This window comes from Nicotiana tabacum, chromosome 8, assembly GCF_000715075.1.
Source record: "Nicotiana tabacum cultivar K326 chromosome 8, ASM71507v2, whole genome shotgun sequence".
In the NCBI taxonomy this organism is placed as follows: Eukaryota; Viridiplantae; Streptophyta; class Magnoliopsida; order Solanales; family Solanaceae; genus Nicotiana; species Nicotiana tabacum.
Genome location: NC_134087.1, coordinates 46,447,544 through 46,465,864, shown reverse-complemented (window position 1 = coordinate 46,465,864; position 18,321 = coordinate 46,447,544). Strand labels below are relative to the sequence as shown.

The 18,321-nt window shown below is 37.0% G+C and overlaps 1 protein-coding gene across 1 annotated transcript; it reads right to left on the bottom strand.

The window, feature by feature from the left end:
* Nucleotides 1–298: 298 nt before the first annotated feature.
* LOC107826037 (zinc finger BED domain-containing protein RICESLEEPER 2) lies at nucleotides 299–8,631 on the bottom strand. The gene is made up of 5 exons (XM_016652977.2): nucleotides 8,061–8,631; nucleotides 3,538–3,595; nucleotides 2,516–2,758; nucleotides 665–2,382; nucleotides 299–575 (listed from the first exon to the last, which is right to left on the bottom strand). The coding sequence occupies exons 4-5, from the start codon at nucleotides 1,683–1,685 to the stop codon at nucleotides 544–546; spliced, it is 1,053 nt and encodes a 350-aa protein (XP_016508463.2). The 5' UTR covers nucleotides 1,686–2,382; nucleotides 2,516–2,758; nucleotides 3,538–3,595; nucleotides 8,061–8,631; the 3' UTR covers nucleotides 299–543.
* Nucleotides 8,632–18,321: the final 9,690 nt, after the last annotated feature.

Below are 18,321 nucleotides of genomic sequence, written 5' to 3'. Positions count from 1 at the left end.
TAGCACATAGAGCAAACTCCCATAAGTATTTAAATTTGCTCAATTTAACAAGTACTTTTCCCCTGTTAAAATTAGCTAACACACAAAAGTATGTTAAAATTAGCTAACACACAAAAGTATATCCATACCACTGGACAGAATACCTGTTAAAACTAGCACACACACACAAGCATATCCATATCACTAGACAGAAGGAACCCATGCCATCAAGTTGATATGCCTCTGCTTGCCACCAATTTCAACACTTAAATCCAAGGTTAATTACTAAAAAATAACTTCAACAAGTAAACAATTGCTAGAGAAATTCAGTACTTTACTCCAACTCCTTCCAATAGCATTAGATACAAAACAGAATATGACAAAACTATAACTACATTAGAGTTGATGGAGTAATACTCTAAGATCATCTAGACTATTACAATTCACAACTGTCTCAAGTAAACTTAAGAAGTCTTGGTTAATTAAAAGACTGTGTACAACTAGTAGCTATTAATAACAAACAATCTATTCCATCATGAACTGTAACATCAGGAACAGAGCTGGCTAATCAATCCTCAAAGGTGAGTCTGGATATTCTGAGAGAACAGAAACAATTTGAGTACTAAATAAAATAAAATAAAGTAACAAACAGAACCATATTTGATTAAGAATTGAAGAAAATTACCTTCTTCAATTTCCTCAAGTTTCTGGACTTCCTCCAAAAGGTCTTCAAACTTGCATTCTTTAGAAGGTAATCGTATCCATTGTTGAGTACAAATAAGAGCTTCTACCATTTTTGGCGATAAAGAACTCCGATAAGTTTCAAGAATTCGACCACCTGTACTAAAAGCTGACTCAGATGCAACAGTAGAAATAAGAATAGAAAGAACATCCCTAGCAATTTTTGAAACAATTGGATATTTACTAGATGAAGCTTTCCACCAACTCAAAATATTAAAATCCTTGATTTTTACCACATCATCTATCAAGTATATCTCAAGATCGGATTTTCTTTCACTATTTCCCTCCTCTTCTATATATTTCTCCCATTGAGATTGCAACAAATCACCAGGTTCACTCGTTATACCAATGTCACCTTCAATATTGTCATTAGAATTCTCAGAGAAAGAATCATTGTAGTGATTATATAAGGGAGTCAAAATACTCGCCACATCTTCAGACTTTATTCTTCCCAACAAAGTACCATATGCAATGGAAAGAATGTAGTTCACATACTTCATCTTGTATCTGGGATCTAACACAACAGCAATAATTAGTAGCATATTCATACTCTCAAATTTACCCCAATATTTCTCAAGCTTACTTTTCATCCTTTTTGCCATATCAACCAAAGTAAGATCATCACTTTTAGTATACTTAATAATATCATTTCGAAGATTAAAAAATTCATGGAAGAAAGAGTTGGAAGTAGCATACAAACTGCCTGAAAATTTCAATGTTGTTTGATAGAAAATATTAAGAAACTTGACAAAAGCTTTCACATTCTTCCAATCATCTGTTGATGGATTTCCTCTTATTGTACTTATTTCTCGACAGTATTTTTGGTACTTTTGGTCCTCCAAATACATTCTTGTAAAAGCTTTTTCAAATTTTAAAGCTTTATCTAACATTGTATATTCAAACAAGTTTAGAATTTTCTTTTGTAGATTCCATTGATCATCAATCCAATGTGCAGTGACAACCATATAAGTGAAATTTTTGGAGTGATGTTCATGTATCACTAGTAAGACATACACGTTGGTTCTTGATAAGCTCTTTAAGCTTTTCTTTCTCTTCTTGATAAATCTTCAAACAATGTCGAGCAACAGTTACACGAGAAGGTAATTCAAAATTTGGTAAAGCTTTAGCCATTAGTTTCTTAAATCCTTCTCCCTCAACATCTCTAAATGGTTGCTCATCAATAATTACAAATTCGGCAATGGCCCTCCTAATCTCATCCACATTATACACCACCCTTTCAGTAGAACCCAAAGCACCTGCTAGCCAGCCTTCTTTGGTAGGTTTTAATGTGGATTGTCTCTTATCAACGAGCCTAAAGGGGGACTTGTGACATTTCACATTTATGTGTGTCCATAACATAGTAGTCCCATTGATGCTTTCGGCAGCAAAGGTTTTGGGACAATAATTGCATTTTGCCCTACATTTACCTTCTTTAGCAATAAATTTGGAGAAATGATCCCAAATCTCAGACGTCTCTCTACCAGTATTCCCAGATTTAGAAAGTACTAGAGGAGTTGTTCTTTTTTGCTTTTTAGGAGGAACGCGTCGATGAGGAGTGCCAATACCTTGCTGTTGAGATGTCATTGGCATAGTCGGAGGAATGTTGATAATCATCTCCACATCCAGTGCAGAAGGTGTAGTTTCCATCCGAAAAGAGAGTCACTGCACATGATATAGAAAGTTGTAATCTCAAAGCAATAGTTATTAGCTTATGATACAAAACTAAATGAAAAGGATTAACCAAATCTCAAAGCTTATGTTTATAAGAAGTATCTGAAATAGAGATTTGACTTACCCCAAATCAAGATGAGTTGATTCAAATAAACTGAGTAGGGACGAATTAAACTTGAATCGGACGAACTGAACTTGAATCGGATGAAGTGAACTTGAATTGAAAAGGAAGAACTCAAGATGTGCGACTGTAGGGTTTGCTTCTCTCTCAACTTTGGAAGTGAACGAAAATTTTTTCTCTCCAACTTTGGAAGTGAACTAAACATCAGTACTTGGGTCAGGTGTAATGGTTTGTGAGCTTTTTTACCTAAGTGATGTATGGGCAATGGGCATAAAAATTGTAGCCCAAATCTGATGTTAAAAAATATAAACTAAGTTAAAGAAAATTATATATATATATATATAAAATATCGAGTTGGTTTAGTCGCAGGTTGAATTTTTTTAGTTAATACCAAACCAAACCATTTATAGTCGGTTTTTTTAAATACCAAACCAAATCAAACCAAATCACTAATCGGGTTTTTTTTTCCGGTTTGACTCGGTTTGTCGGTTTGGTGCGATCTGCGGTTTGGTTTTGTTCACCCGTAATGATAGGTATACTTTCCTTCACAACTAACATATGCAAAAATGAATAATCATATGAAATTTCATCATTCAGATTTGTAACATACAAAAAAAAAACATAAGAGAGCGGACATTTGTATATAACTTAATGGACTAATACACACATATAATTGTCACGACCCAAAATTCATTAATGGTCGTGATGACGCCTAACACCGTTGTTAGGAAAGTCAACAATAAATGATTAACTTAATTACTCATTTTAGTATATTTAAAATCATAACTTCCTTCAATTAAATAGTAAGAAATAAAATTTACAGGGTAAATGATAATATTTTTCGCCACTACAATAATGAACAACCCATAAGCAACCCCAAAATTCGGTGTCACAAGTGCATGAGCATCAACTAGGAAATATGGTAAATTACAATATCTGTCTGGAAAACAGATTAGATAGGAGAGTGTAATAACTCTGATGGAGACTCTATGTTCTGCGGACTCATAACATGGGATACAACTCACCTAAGTCCCCGCAATAGCTGCACCTCTGTGCCCACAAGACAACAAAGACATAATCTACCTGCACAAAATGTACAGCAAGTGTAATATGAGTACGTAAATCAATGCGCACCCAGTAAGTATCTAGTCTAATCTCAAAGAAGTAGTGATAAGAGGTCAACTCCGATACTTGGTATGGGCTAACAATAAAATACCGATATTTTAATTGAGCATGGATCATGTAAAAAAAAAAGAGCAGAAAACTCAATAACTAGAAATAAGTAAATAATTCTTTCACTGATAGTAATTCCCAAATAAATTTTCATCATTAAAAAAATTAATCTCTCAAGCCAATGAAACATTATCGATTATAATTGGACATCCAAGATTTTTTTATGCACGATTTATGCCGAGGTCATATGGCTCGATCCAACATACAAATGTATAAATTGTGCACTGCCGACGATCGAATTGTACGAACCATAAATGCATATATTAACCTGCCGTGACAAAAGGCCTTCTCTTATGAGAGTAGTGGAATTTATCTCGCTCGCGAAATATACTTACGATGCGAGTGAACATAGATTTCTCAAATTTATCATAATATTCCTCGATTCTTTTCAAAAATAAGAAATTGAAACTGAAAACTTTTAAATCTCGAAATCCTCAATCTCAACTTCTTTCAAGGCAAATAATAAGCATAAACAAATAACGGCATCAACAAGGGATGATGTAAATCTAAGACTACCTGTACATAAGTATAATTAGTAGCTATGTACGGACTCTCGTCACCTCGTGCATACGTAGCCCCTACTAATTGAAGCACATATTAATTCAATTCACCTATGGGGTTAATTCCCTCTTACAAGGTTAGAAAAGAGATTTACCTCGCTCCGAATTTCTATAACCGGCTCCAAAGCTTTTCAAAACAACTTATACCGATGTCCATCGCTCAAAAACTAGTCAATCAATGTGCAAATCCATAAATATATACTTTCATACTCATTAAAATTCAATTTATAATAATTTTCAACTCCGCTTGAAAAATCGATAAAGTCACCCTCGGGCCCGCTTACCCGGATTCCGAATTTTTTAGAAGATAAACATTACGAACTCAAATATATAATTATTCCAAATTCCATGTCCAATTTCGCGGTCAAAATCCAAAAATACTAATTTCTAAGTCTTTCTTCAAAATCCCAAATTTCTACAAATTTTCATGTCTAAATCCATACACGAACCTTGTATTTAATTCACAATGTGAAGAAATTACATACACCATTATAGTCGATGAAGATGCCACTCCAAAATCTGCTCTCATGGACAAAATGAGATGAAAATGGGCCGAATTCCCGTTTTTAAAGAAGCCTCACTGCCCAGCACAAATTCCACTTCTGCGATAAGAAGGTCACCCCTATGACAGCCGCTTCTGAAGCTCCAAGTCTCGCACCTGCAAGAAACCAAGCCATGGTCGTTGGCCACTTCTACGGCCCTCATGCGCACCTGAGCCCACGCTTCTACGCTGCCCCCCTCTGTAGGGCAGTCCCGCTTCTGCGGCGAGATGGCCACATCTACGGTCTCAGCACTGCTCACGAAAATCCGTATATGCATCCCTCTTGTTCGCTTCTGCGGCTCAGCACCTGCGGCCAAAGCCTCGTAGGTGCGGTTATACCAGAAGGCAGCTAGCTGCTTCATCACTTCTTCCGAGTCCAAACTCGATCCGTTGACCATCCAGAATCTACCCGAGGTCCCCGGGACCCCATTCAATCACACCAACCTATCCCATAACATAACACAAACTTCCTCGTGGACTCAAATCACATCAAACAACGTCAAAACCTTGAATCACACCCCAATTCAAGGTTAATGAACTCTAGAACTTCAAACTTCTACATTCGATGCCGAAACCTATTAAATCACATCCGATTGAGCTCAAATTTTGCACATAATTCACATTTGACATTATGAAACTACTTCAACTTTCGGAATCGGAATCCAACCCCGATATCAAAAAGTCCACTCTCGGTCAAACTTCCAAAAACCTCTAACTTCCAACTTTTGCCAAATGACCCTAAAATTACATACAGACCTCCAAATCCACATTGAGACGCGCTCCTAAGACTAGAATCAACATACGGAGCTATTCCCAGGTTCAGAATTCCAAACGGACATTGATAACATTAAAATATACTTCAACCCAAATTATGAAATTCTTCCATAATGTCAACTTTCAATAGCAGGTGCCGAAACGCTCCTGAGTCATCCAAAACTCGATCTCGACATACGCCCAAGTCCAAAATTATCATGCGAATCTATTGAAACCTTGAAATCCCGATTCTGAGGTCGTTTACTCAAAAATCAAACCTTTGTCAATTCCTCTAACTTAAAGCTTCCGAAATTAGAATTTTCTTTCCAAATCAACTCCGCACTTCCCGAAATTTAATTCCGACCACACGTACAAGTCATAATACCTGAAGTGAAGCTACTCATGGCCTCAAACCGCTAAACGACGTGCTAGATCTCAAAACAAATGCTCAAGTAGTTACATTCTCTCCCATTTAAACATACATTTGTCCTCAAACGTGCTAAGAATTGCTATGGAGTAATCCGAAATCGCTATTTAATCCCTTGAGCACCTACCCATGCTCCCACAACCCAGTTGATCATATTAGCTCGAACGAGTCTGAAGATTCTCCCTTTTATTTAGTCAAAAGCCTTAGAACCAAATTCCAACATATGAAATTATCTACCAGGTCTGTTTCCAACATACAAACACTGTATCAATCACTAAATGATGACCAATACATGATTGCATACCTCTACTGAATTCATACCATGCACTGCATAATTCACATGACCATAATAACATTCTCTGACAATAATAAATCCCACGAATCTGATGCCCATAACGCACCTCATGATGCATGTAAGTCCTATTCCAACTCTTGCAGTTCTTCCACGATGAAAGAGATACGTAGAAATTCATAACCACATGCCAAATCAACAAATCATTGAGTCTCTCCTCCTGACAAGAACTATAACCACATTCTGAACTACATAACGATATTTGCACTTTAATATGCCTTATATAAATCCGATTGCACTTATCCCAGGTTCAATATTCTCGTCTCCCCCAGCACACGCTACTCGACAATAAGCCACCTCAAACATTGACAAAGATCTCATATGATGCCACAATGCACCAACAAGATACAAGCTCGAATATAATACATTAGGAAGAACGAACCCTAGAAAGAACTATCTAATCCGCGTAACGAATAAAATGACCATAAAATACTATGAGCCTTTCTCAGAGTAAAGAAACATGACGCACAAATAAATATAAGGAACCATGCTCAACATCTCGCTGTTGCAGCGTGCAACCCGATTCACACATGATACCATTGCGGCGTGCCACCCGATCCACACATGACAATAAATAGGGTAATATCCATCAAGCCAAAATGCTTATACCTACGAAATACCCGAATATCGACCACAAGCACACCAAGTGCAAAAATATAACCCTGGGGAAACGGATAGCGCCATACATCACAAAACCCAAGAACAACTAGGGTGCAATAAATGATCTTCGTCTCGAGAGCTATCTTGATCACATAACACCACAAGCTACACGGGATCACAACACCCCTGCAAATAATCAAGCCACCTCACAACTGTCACACCTCCTTTTTACTAACCTCGAAAAGGGGATGTAAGGGAGTTTTTTCCAATTTAAGTGACAATCAAAACGGGATTATTTTTTTTTAAAAAATTATAGTCGCCACTTGGGATAGTTTATTGGTGTCCAAGTCACCGGTTTAAAATCTCAAATTAAGGAAGTTGACTCTATTTACGGTCTGCGAACACAGAAATCCGGGTAAGGAATTTTGTTAACTCGGGAGAAGGTTTTAGGCATTCCCGAGTTCTGTGGTTTTAGCACGGTCGCTTTGATCATACTTGGCTTAATCAAATTATCTAATTACTTATTTTAGACCCTATGTGCATTTACCTTTTACCGTTTTTTATTTAAGAAAATTATCTTGAAACGAGTCACGTGTACGTGTAATCATTTGGTTCGGCGCGTCAAAATCGTGTCATGCGTACGTGTCCACAACTAATCACGCTTTATTAATTATTTTAAGAAAATTTTGGTCTAAGTTGCACGAACGCATACCTCGATTTATTTTAGAATCGTAATTATATCAAGCGAATGTGTACACCATCACGATAATACCATGAAAACAACTTTGCAAATTACTCCATATCCCATTCATTCATTCACTCACAATACTTTAGCAAAGTTGAACATAATAAGAAAACAGAAGATCTAAACACGTGAGCACTGAAACTAAAAGATTAGCCACCATAGTTATTAATCTACAAAATAAAATAGATTAAAGAAAGATATACGCTCATTTAGGAAAACACAAATCTAACTTCTAAGCAAAACAAAATAATTGATCCGGGAAGTAAAATACCAATAATCATGGACACCATCATGCTTGATAAAGGAAACTAGCAAACATAGAGCAAAAGAAAAGAACCTGTTATAACTTCTTAGAGAATAGCACAATAGCAGGGGACAAACTTTTCTTTTGAAACTTTTGTGTAACAAAAAACCCTCCCTCAAACAGAGTTGACGAACTCCGAAGCAGAACCGCAGACGAGCTGAACTCGCTGAACCGAGCTCAGACTCACCTCAATAGCATCACAGTAAAACTCCATATTTGGAAATCACAGTCCAATCGGAAGGAAGAAACACAATATATATTTTTTTCTTGGTTTGGATTTACTGGAATTTTAAGAAGACAAAGTATCGGATTTATGAAATCTCAACATGAGCTAAACAAAGAATTAGAAGAATTCAACGTAAGCGAAACATCTTCCATTTCCTTTCAAGAACATATTTGAAATTTGTAAGCTCAAAACTATGAACCAATACACACAAATTTATCAATCATCGTAGCTCATTTTGATTTCAAAACCAAAACATTAAATATGTAATCCATAGAGTGAAAATGGAGAGGCGACTACCGAGTCACTTAATGGGACAAAAAAGGAGAAGCCTCAAAGTAAAGTTTCATGTGATTTTTGGTGTTAAAGCTTCGTGCCTGTGGGAAGATGGAGTGAGATGAGGTGCTGACCCTTTTCTTTTTCTTTTTTTGCGCAGACTTTTTTTTCTACTTAGGTTCTTGGGGTTCTCCTCTATTTTTGCCCAAGTGAAAGAGACGATGGGTGTGGAAAAGAATGGGGAAAAACGACTGATCAGTGTGTATATCCTTAGGTCTTTTTATTGTTTTCCTTTTCGGCTGATTGTAGAGTGTAGGGATTAGGTTTTTGTAGTTTTTTTAGGTTAAGGGAAATGGGTCTAGGAATTATGGGCTAGGTACGAAAATTAGACTTAAAAATGGGTTATTTGAGCCCAAATTTTATTCTTTCCCCGCGAACGAGACTAAAAATACGATCTTATTTATTAATTAATCCTACTTAAGTAAAATAACTATTAAAATAAGATTGACCGTTAAAACAAAGCTATTTTTGGTACTTTTCAAGATTAAAAATGACTGCAAAACATTAATGAAACTATTTTTTTGTAATTTTTATTTTCTTGTAATAAAATAAAGTAAAAGAGTCAAAACTAATTGAAATAACTATATTAGGCCTAAACTAAATAGTTTACGCTAAAATGGTTGAAATCTCGGGGAGGGTCAAAAATCACATGTCTACAACTGCCCCTCTTTGACTGAAAATACGAAGTATTTTCACACAAAGAATGACTAGATAGGTTTTTAGACCCGACCCTTATTTAAAGAGACCAAAAGCTAAAAGAAAGGAGAATGTGACCAAGCCCTGGTATCTGAGCTACCTACATATCCCTGGCTATAAAGGAATCAGGCCACGTATAGTTCAGAAGTGAGTGAGATGATGGAGTATACTGAGGTGGAGAGCCGGTCGAGGTGCCGTTCCGTCGAGGTTCCGGTCCGCGGTCCTATTATTACATCAAAAATCAAAAAATGAAAAAAACTAGCTAAGCCTGTCAACTATGAGTTACGAGATTCCTATTTATAAGTCTTCTGAAGTTTGATCTTGAGTTTTGAATGACTCTTCATGCAGACTCTAGATTTGACCCTTGGCGCTTGTTAGCTACAGGTGCTAGCTCGCTCTTCTTCAGCTTTTCAGATCAAGATCGGACATGTGGTACTTGTGACTTCAACCACTACTTGAGTAGTTCACATCTTTCTCTGCTTTTGTATTTTGGATTCACTCCTCTTTTTTTTTCATTTTCCCATTTTTTTATTCTGTATTAAGACTACTTCTGTTGGTCATCTCGGACTGTTGACTCGCATTCTTGCCGCGAGCTTCTTTTGCTGCTGACTTGAATTGCATTCTGAAGTGAATTCCCTTATTTTCTAGGTGGCGCCTGATTGCCAACATTTGAACTGTATTCCCTTGAAACTTGAACCATTTCTCTTGAAATTTGTGTTGTCTTCCTTTGAAACTTGAACTGCTTTTCTTGTTATCCAGGTGGGTGCCTAATTGCCAAAACTTGAACTGTATTCCCTTGTCGTCCAGGTGGGCGTCTGATTGTCAAAACTTGAATTGTATTCCCTTTTCCTCCAGGTGTGCACCTGATTGCCGAAACTTGAATTGTATTCCCTTGCTCTTCAGGTGGGCGCTTGATTGCTTAAACATTAACTGTATTCCCTTGCTCTCCAGGTGGGGGCCTGATTGCCAAAACTTTAACTGTATTCCCTTGCTCTCTAGGTGGGCGCCTGACTGCCAAAACTTGAACTGTATTCCCTTGCTCTCCAGGTGGGTGCCTGATTTCCAACACTCGTACTGCTTTTCCCTCGAAACTTGACTTGTTTTCCCTTGTTCTCCAGGTGGGCTCATGATTGCTGAACTTAAAATTCTTTTCCTCGAGCATTGCTTCTTTCCCTTTGTTCTCTAGGTGGGTGCCTACTTACCAACACTTGCGCTGCTTTTCCCTCGAAACTTGACTCGTTTTCCCTAGTTCTCCAGGTGGGCTCATGATTGTTGACCTGAACCGTCTTCCTTTGAACATTGCTGCTTTCCCTTGTTCTCCAGGTAGGTGCCTGATTTCCAATACTTGCACTGCTTTTCCCTCGAAACTTGACTCCTTTTCCCTTGAGACTGCTTTTCCTTGAACTGTCTTCCCTTATTTTCCACGTGAGTGCCTGACTGCTGAACCTGAATTGTCCCCTTCTTGAAACTGCTTTTCTTTTGAACTGTCTTCCCTTGTTCTCCAGGTGAGTGCCTAATTGCTGAACTTGACCTTCTTTCCTTTGAACTTGTGCCATCTTCCCTTGTTCAATATGTGAGCGCCTGATTGCAACAAAACAGACAAAAAAAAAGAAATTTTTCTGCCCCAATTTGATATTGGGAACATCTGTGAGTGTTAACCAATTCTTGTTATTAAAATAAGTTCTAAGCTAAATTCCCTTATCCTGAAATTTTTTAAACCAAGTCTCATCTCAAAAGTGAAACTTAAATGCTAAATTATACTTCCCAAAAGTAAAACTCTCATCATACCTTGTCACTTGCGAGGGTGTCAAAACTTTACTAAATCCTGTTATCCAGGAGGGTACTAGAAACTTACTACCGAGCATGTCTGGCACCTTCTTTCCTCACGGGGGGTTTCTCCGGAACAAACAAAATTTCCTTCCCCTGTTTCAATCAAAGAAAACTTGTGAATTTAAACATGATGGTTGGTTTGCGGCCTTGACTTTGAGAGCGGTTGCTCCTTCACTTCCCATGATAACTTCGATTTCAACTTGAAAGACCTTGCCGGTTTATTGACTGAACACTTTCTCTGTCACCCTTATCACAAAAAATACCTCTGATCTATTCAAACTCAATACCATTCATTTGTTGTATTGTGATCATGCATTGACATATACTGAACCTTTGTATTTCACATGAATCCAAAAGCACGTTGATTGTTACCAACTCAGTGCGCATGCTGTTCTTTTCTGACTTATGTCACTTTGATATTCTAGCCAGATCCCGTTTTGTGCAATTGGAAAGCTGGTGGCAAATTTTGAAGTCATTTCTCACTTTTTCTGACCAAACAAACTCAGGAAGAGGAAGTAAACAAGACAAAAGGAACATGGTAAAGGACGATAGAAAGAGATGGTTCCTAATAAGAAAACTACAAAGTAGAAACTTATCAGATGTGGATACCAACTCTAATGACCATGACCTGCACCTGTGGCCTAATCTGTTGAGCAATTCTGATGTTAAACTCTTGTTATACCCTTAAACCATAAAATTAGGCTTCAATTCTCCGATTATCCATTCTGATTCACGATCCTTATTCGACTTGTAGTGCCCGAAAGGTTTTCACCATCAAGCCTCTCTCATTTTGTTCTTTCTCTCAACTTACCGCCTTATGGTAACTGTAAAGGTTTTCACCGATAAGACTCTCTCATTTTTTCCTTTTCTTCTTCTTTCCTTCGATTCCGTAGATGACAAGGCATTAACCATAGTAAAAACATCATACGCTCCTGGCATGGCTAACTCAGCACTCTCAAAGATTATCTGGGAGGTCTTTTTGGATTGTAATGTGGCTTTTGGACAGGGTTAGAAAGGAAGTATATCACAAAGGCTCAAAACAACTAAGATAGCAGGGTTAATTTATTTACAACTTTTGGAATCCATTTTAAAAACTTTGCCCCAATTTCTAAAACAAGGAAATTTGATTCTTTTTTTTCTTTTGAGATGGAATTTCTAAGAAAGACTGCCCCACTTTCGATTTCGTGGGATTATGAAATATTTTATTTGGTATGACCGAACCATAAGGCTTCCTACGTATCTTGTGGTGACAAGAATCAGGTCAAACATAGTTCACAAGACTACTTTTGTTACTATTTTCCTTTTTCTTTTTTTTCTTCTTTTTTTCCTTTTTTTCTTTATCTCTATTTTTTCTCTTTTTTTTTTTGAATTTTCCTTTCGGAATGAACTTTCTAAAATAAACATATGGGGACATGAACTCTTTTTTTTCCGTATAACTCTAACTTGATTCCAAAAAAGGGAAGGTCAAAGAAATCAGTACAGGCTCAAAAGGGTATCGAATGGTATAAGTGTTTGGGTAGCTGAAAGAGGGCCTCCCAATCCTTGAAAATGCCAAGTACAACACATGCAACTCGAGGATTGAATATCATGCACAATATTTCTTTTGCGTCTTCGGCATTAATATCACTGATATGCCTTCCACTTTTCTTTAGCGCCTTGTCAAGTACAGAACTCTCGTTGGGTAATTTCTTCTTCACAGTCGATACCTTCTGTCAGTTCAGAGCAAACTCCCTTGGCTTTATCTTGTTACTTGAGGTGCACTTGAACTCAAAACTGCTCACTTCAAATTGTCTGGGATGCACTCTCCTTTTACGAATTCTTGTCATCCTATTAACTTTCAAAATTATCTGCCCCAGTTTCACACAGTTCAGGCTGATCTCAAAATGTCCAAATCTGTACTTATTTCCCTTGAATGTCCCTATCATATTCAAAATTGTTTCAGTGCTTCATGATTAAACTAACTTTTAAGACCAGGCCTAGAATTATGCGTACATGTCATGTCACTAGAGCCAGCATGAAAATAAATATAAAAGGATAAGAGAATTAACAAAAAAAAATGGCTAGAAATAACAGAAAATAGAAAATGGCATCAGACAGACAGCGAAAAGGTTTGAACAACAAAACAAGCAAAATAAACAGGGGTTACAACCCTGGAACAAACTAGACAACACTAAAAGGGGTACTACGACTAAATGAACTAGGCAAAATAAAAGGATAGAAGGGTTTGAGTCACAAGACAATATCCGGATTACAACCCTGAAAATAACCTAGACAACAGAAATGACAGCAAAATAAACTACCAAGACTCCTCCCCGGCTAGCCAAGAGATGGAGCATCTTTCCAATTATCAAGCTCGACATCTTAGGAACTGAGTTCCACATCAATATCACTGGGACCTTCACCAACTTCAATCACATTGTCTTCACCAAGTGGCTCATTGACTCCTTTTACCAACCCTTCATCATTGCAGACCATCCCAACAATTTGTGCGTTGTCAAGTACCTGTAGAGGATTATGTGTGACACTTGGGGTATTACTGCCTTGGACCACAATTATTCCTTCTTGAATCATTCTTTCTATTTCCCTTTTCAAAGCACGACAATCTTCAACATTGTGCCCCTGGGTATTGGAATGGTATTCACACCTTTTAGCAGGGTCAAAGCTTCTTGCACGTAGGTCTATTTAATTTAGAGGAATAGGTGCAATCATGTCGTAATGCTTTAATCTCTCAAACAAACTTGCATAGGACCCTCCTATTGGTGTAAATTATCTTTCAGCCTTTGTTCCCTTCTACACCCTTGGCTTGAATATGGGTTATAGGGCACTTGAAAATTTTGTGAAGGCTGGTGAAGCTTTTATGGTGCTCGTGCTTGCCTGTTGGAGTGACCTAGTGGATGGACAGGTGGCCGGACATTGTTCGGAGGATAATACTGGGGTGGATTATGTGGAGCTCAAAGATATTCATGGGGTCGGTATTGAGGCTGAAAGTGTTTAGCAGGAATGCCCACTGGATCCTGTCGTTGGCGAGACTCAGCAACATCTTTTCTATCAACGGGAGGACTGTCCCGAGCAACTTGTTCGTTCCATCTGAGACAAAATTCCCTAAAACTTTCCTTGAGTTTCTTTTCCATCTGAGACAGGGAGGAGCGGTCTGGGACAATGTCTATATTGTACTGAAAGTGTCGCACAAAATCTTGAGCCATGTCATCCCATGTATGCCACTTACCGACATCTTGACGAATATGCCATTTCAAAGCTGCCCCAGTTAGGCTCTCACTGAAATATGTAATCAGCAACTCATATTTCCCGCCAACACTTCTCATTCTACTGCAATAACCCTTCAGATGGGCTACTGGATCTCCGTGCCCATCATAAAAATTAAACTTTGTCATCTTAAACCCCGCGGGAAGACAAACATCAGGGAACATGTTAATCTGATTTCCCATCCCTTGCATGCTCCTTAAGGACTATTCTATACCTTTCAGCTTCCTGGATATCTCATCTCGCCCTTTTTTTACTGTGAACTTTTCATTTTCAACATGAGGCTCATTCTGAAGGCTCTGCTTGTATGAGTTAGGAACCTTGTGGGCAACCTCTGAGGGGTAATATTGAGAATTATGAGCTTTGAGTGAGTGTTCATTGTTGGATCTATGAAGGGAAGATTGTTGAGAAGTTGTGATTATGAGGATAGTGGATATGACAGGAGGGCAATTTTGGGGAGAGGTAATTGGAAGATGAATGATATAGCTACTAGGGTTGTTGGGGAAGTTGTGATAAGCGGGTAGATCTGGAGAGTATGAGGGATCATTTGGCACTATGGACGGAGTTTGGATAAGGGTAGCATCTAAGAAGCTAGGTGGTGGCGGGGGTGGTGCCTTCCCAGTTATCCAAGCCTGATACATGTCCGCCATGTGTTGTCTTAACATCCTTACCTCTTCAACCAACCCATTGCCCTGTTCAACCAATTGCTTTTGGGCACCAGTATGAACCAACTCAATTCCGTTGCCGTCTGCCATTGCCTTTTGACTTTATGTTGTAGAGAAGAATTACCAGTTTAAGAACCACAAACTAACCACCCTTCTGCTATAATGAAGATAACAAAAGTAACAAATTGAAGTCATCACGTTAGCTTTAGGGCATTTAACATAAGATAATCTCACATTATGTGCAATGCATTTAGTCACAGTTATCGGCTCTAACATGACTTCAAGGGTATGAAGGTCATATGGCATCATCCTAGTTTATTCATTTCCATCTTCTCTTTGTTTTCTTTTCTAGCACTTCTTGGCTTGCTCATTTCCCTTCCTTTTTTTCCTAATTATCAATCTTTTCTTTCCTCTCCTTCTCACATCCCATAATTTCATTCTTTTTTTTTCTTTTTCTTTTAATAATAAAAAAATACTTCGATCGAACCCTATGTAAGTTGCCTACGTATTATGATGCCGCATGAATCAGATCTTTGCGTAGTTCGGGAAGACCGGGAATAAAGTAAACAAACAGCGTTCTCAATATTTTTTTTACCTTAATAAATACTCTGATGAGAAATTATTAAGGAAAAACCCCCAGAAGAGAAAAATATTTTTTAATTTTTTCTCTTTTTTTTTAAGAAGGAAATCTAAAAGATGAAGCAAAGAAAAATATTTTGAATTTTCGTTTGATATCTTGAAAGAAAGATTTCGAACTAAGAAATGAAAAAGATAAAATATATTTTTGGATTTCAATTTGATTACCTAAGGGAGAAACTCTGAAAATAAACCAAAGATAAAGTATGCTGTTTTTTCTTTTCTTTTATGTACAATGTCCTAAAGTTCTAATAAAAGAATTTTTTTATTCATTTTTCATTAATTTCCCAAAGAAGAACCTCAAAAGAAAATCTTTTTTTTTGGATTTTTGGAATTAATATCTTAAAGAAAACTTTTAAATAGGTACTAAAAGAAAATTCTCTTTTTTTTTTTTGAATTTTTGGTCTTATTGTAATAAAAGAAATATAAATGCAATTTTTATTTCAATAAAGGAAAACCACCTCAAATGATTTTTTTTCTCCTAGAATAAGTATTCTAAAGAAACTTCTAACGGAAATTTAAAATGCAACATCTCTTTTTTTTTTTGGATTTTTAATTTATAACACATTTTTTCAAATGCAAAATAGAAAGTACAATAATAATAAAAAATTCGACATTACTATACAAAACTAGAAAGTAAAAGACGACATAAAAAGAAGAACAAAATCAAAACATAAAAAAGAAAAGAAAATCTCCTTTTTAATCCCTTCCTGAATGAGCGATCCTGACTAGATCGTCCTGGGGCTCTGTCATGCTCAAACTCTAGTAAGTAAATCCACACCTGTATGAGAAAATTAAGACCAAATAAAGTTAAAGACCTAGAACGCTATGTGAGACAATAACCATTTCTGTTGGGCACATTCAAGACATGATTGTGACTATTTTTCTAAAATTAACCTATGTGGCTAAAAGTGGCTAAAAATGCAAGATTTGGCTAAGACCCCGCAAAGCCAAGAACCTATGATTCACTAGGTAGACCGGAACCTATGTGGGTTGCCTACGTATCACGCCCCGAAAGATGAGAATCAGGTATGCGTAGTTCGGCAGACTAGATACGGGCGAGATTTTAAAAAAAAAAAACTAATTTAGAGAAATAATATATATTTTTTTGAAAGATGATGAAACATGTAAACTCTTTTTGGATTTTCCTTTCCCTTTTTTTTGATTTTTTTTGATTTTCAGAAAATGATGAAAAAATGCAACATCTTTTTTTTTTTTTGAATTTTTTCATGTTTTTTTTTTCTTTTCCTTTTTCTTTTTCTTAACAAAAATATGAAAGAAAATATAACTAGGCCCTACTTGCTTTATTTTTACACTTCACCCTCTCATTTTTTATTCTTTTTTTTCTTTTTCATTTGCCCTCAACCATCATTGGTCCGCCAAATGACCCTTTTACCCTTGAAGAAATGCAACATGTAGCACATAAGATGCATCAAGATGGTCTGTTATTTTGGGTACACCTGTCCTAGACGGACCCAACCCCTGTGTTGTGTCCCCAAATTCAAATGCACGTGATGCAAATATACGTTCCTACTAGGGATCCGACATGAGGTTATGTTATTCTAAGTTTAAACCTGGGGTTGTGTTCTTGACCTGTCTTACCCGAGCGGACAACTTGAGCCGAAGAGGGGACAACGTACCGGGAGCACTGAAGTCTACCCGACCTTATTGTTGGCGCAGCCCCATTCTTATTTGGTATAACTTCTACAGAAAAAGCGGGCCACGCGAATGTGTGCACTATTTCAGAAGACTTAGAGGGGTGGCGTAAAAAGATAGTTATATACAATTCAAATAATATTAAAGCGCTAAACAGACTTCATTTAGCACAAAAGGTTCACAAAATACAGTAATATTAATAATAAATAAAGTCAAGTAAAAATCACATTAACCATCTCAAATTCTTGAACCTTGAACCAGAAGTTCTGGGTTCTTGTCTCCAGCAGAGTCGCCAGAGCTGTCACACCTCCTTTTTACTAACCCTGGAAAGGGGATATAAGGGAGTTTTTTCCAATTTAAGTGACAATCGAAACGAGATTATTTTATTTTAGAAATCAGAGTCGCCACTTGGGATAGTTTATTGGTGTCCCAAGTCACCAGTTTAAAATTTCGAATCGAGGAAGTTGACTCTATTTACGGTCTGCGAATACAGAAATCCAGGTAAGGAATTCTATTAACCCGGGAGAAGGGTTTGGCATTCCCGGGTTCCGTGGTTTTATCACGATCGCTTTGATCATACTTGGCTTAATTAAATGGTCTAATTACTTATTTTAGACCCTATGTGCATTTACCTTTTACCACTTTTCAAAAATCGTGTCACGCGTACGTGTCCACAATTAATCACGCTTTATTAATTATTTTAAGAAAATTTTGGTTGAAGTTGCGTAAACGCATACCTCGATTTATTTTTAGAATCATAATTATATCACGCGAATGTGTACACAATCACGATAATACCATGAAAACAACTTTGCAAATTAGTCCATATCCCATTTGTTGATACCCAATTTTTCCTGTATATTTTTATATGCAAAATACTTTCAAAATAGCATACGTATGCATATATAAGCAAGTCCAAGTGTTTTATTATTTTTCCAATTTTTAAAAGGTTTTTAAATCAATTTATCACATTATTTTATCAGAAAAACCA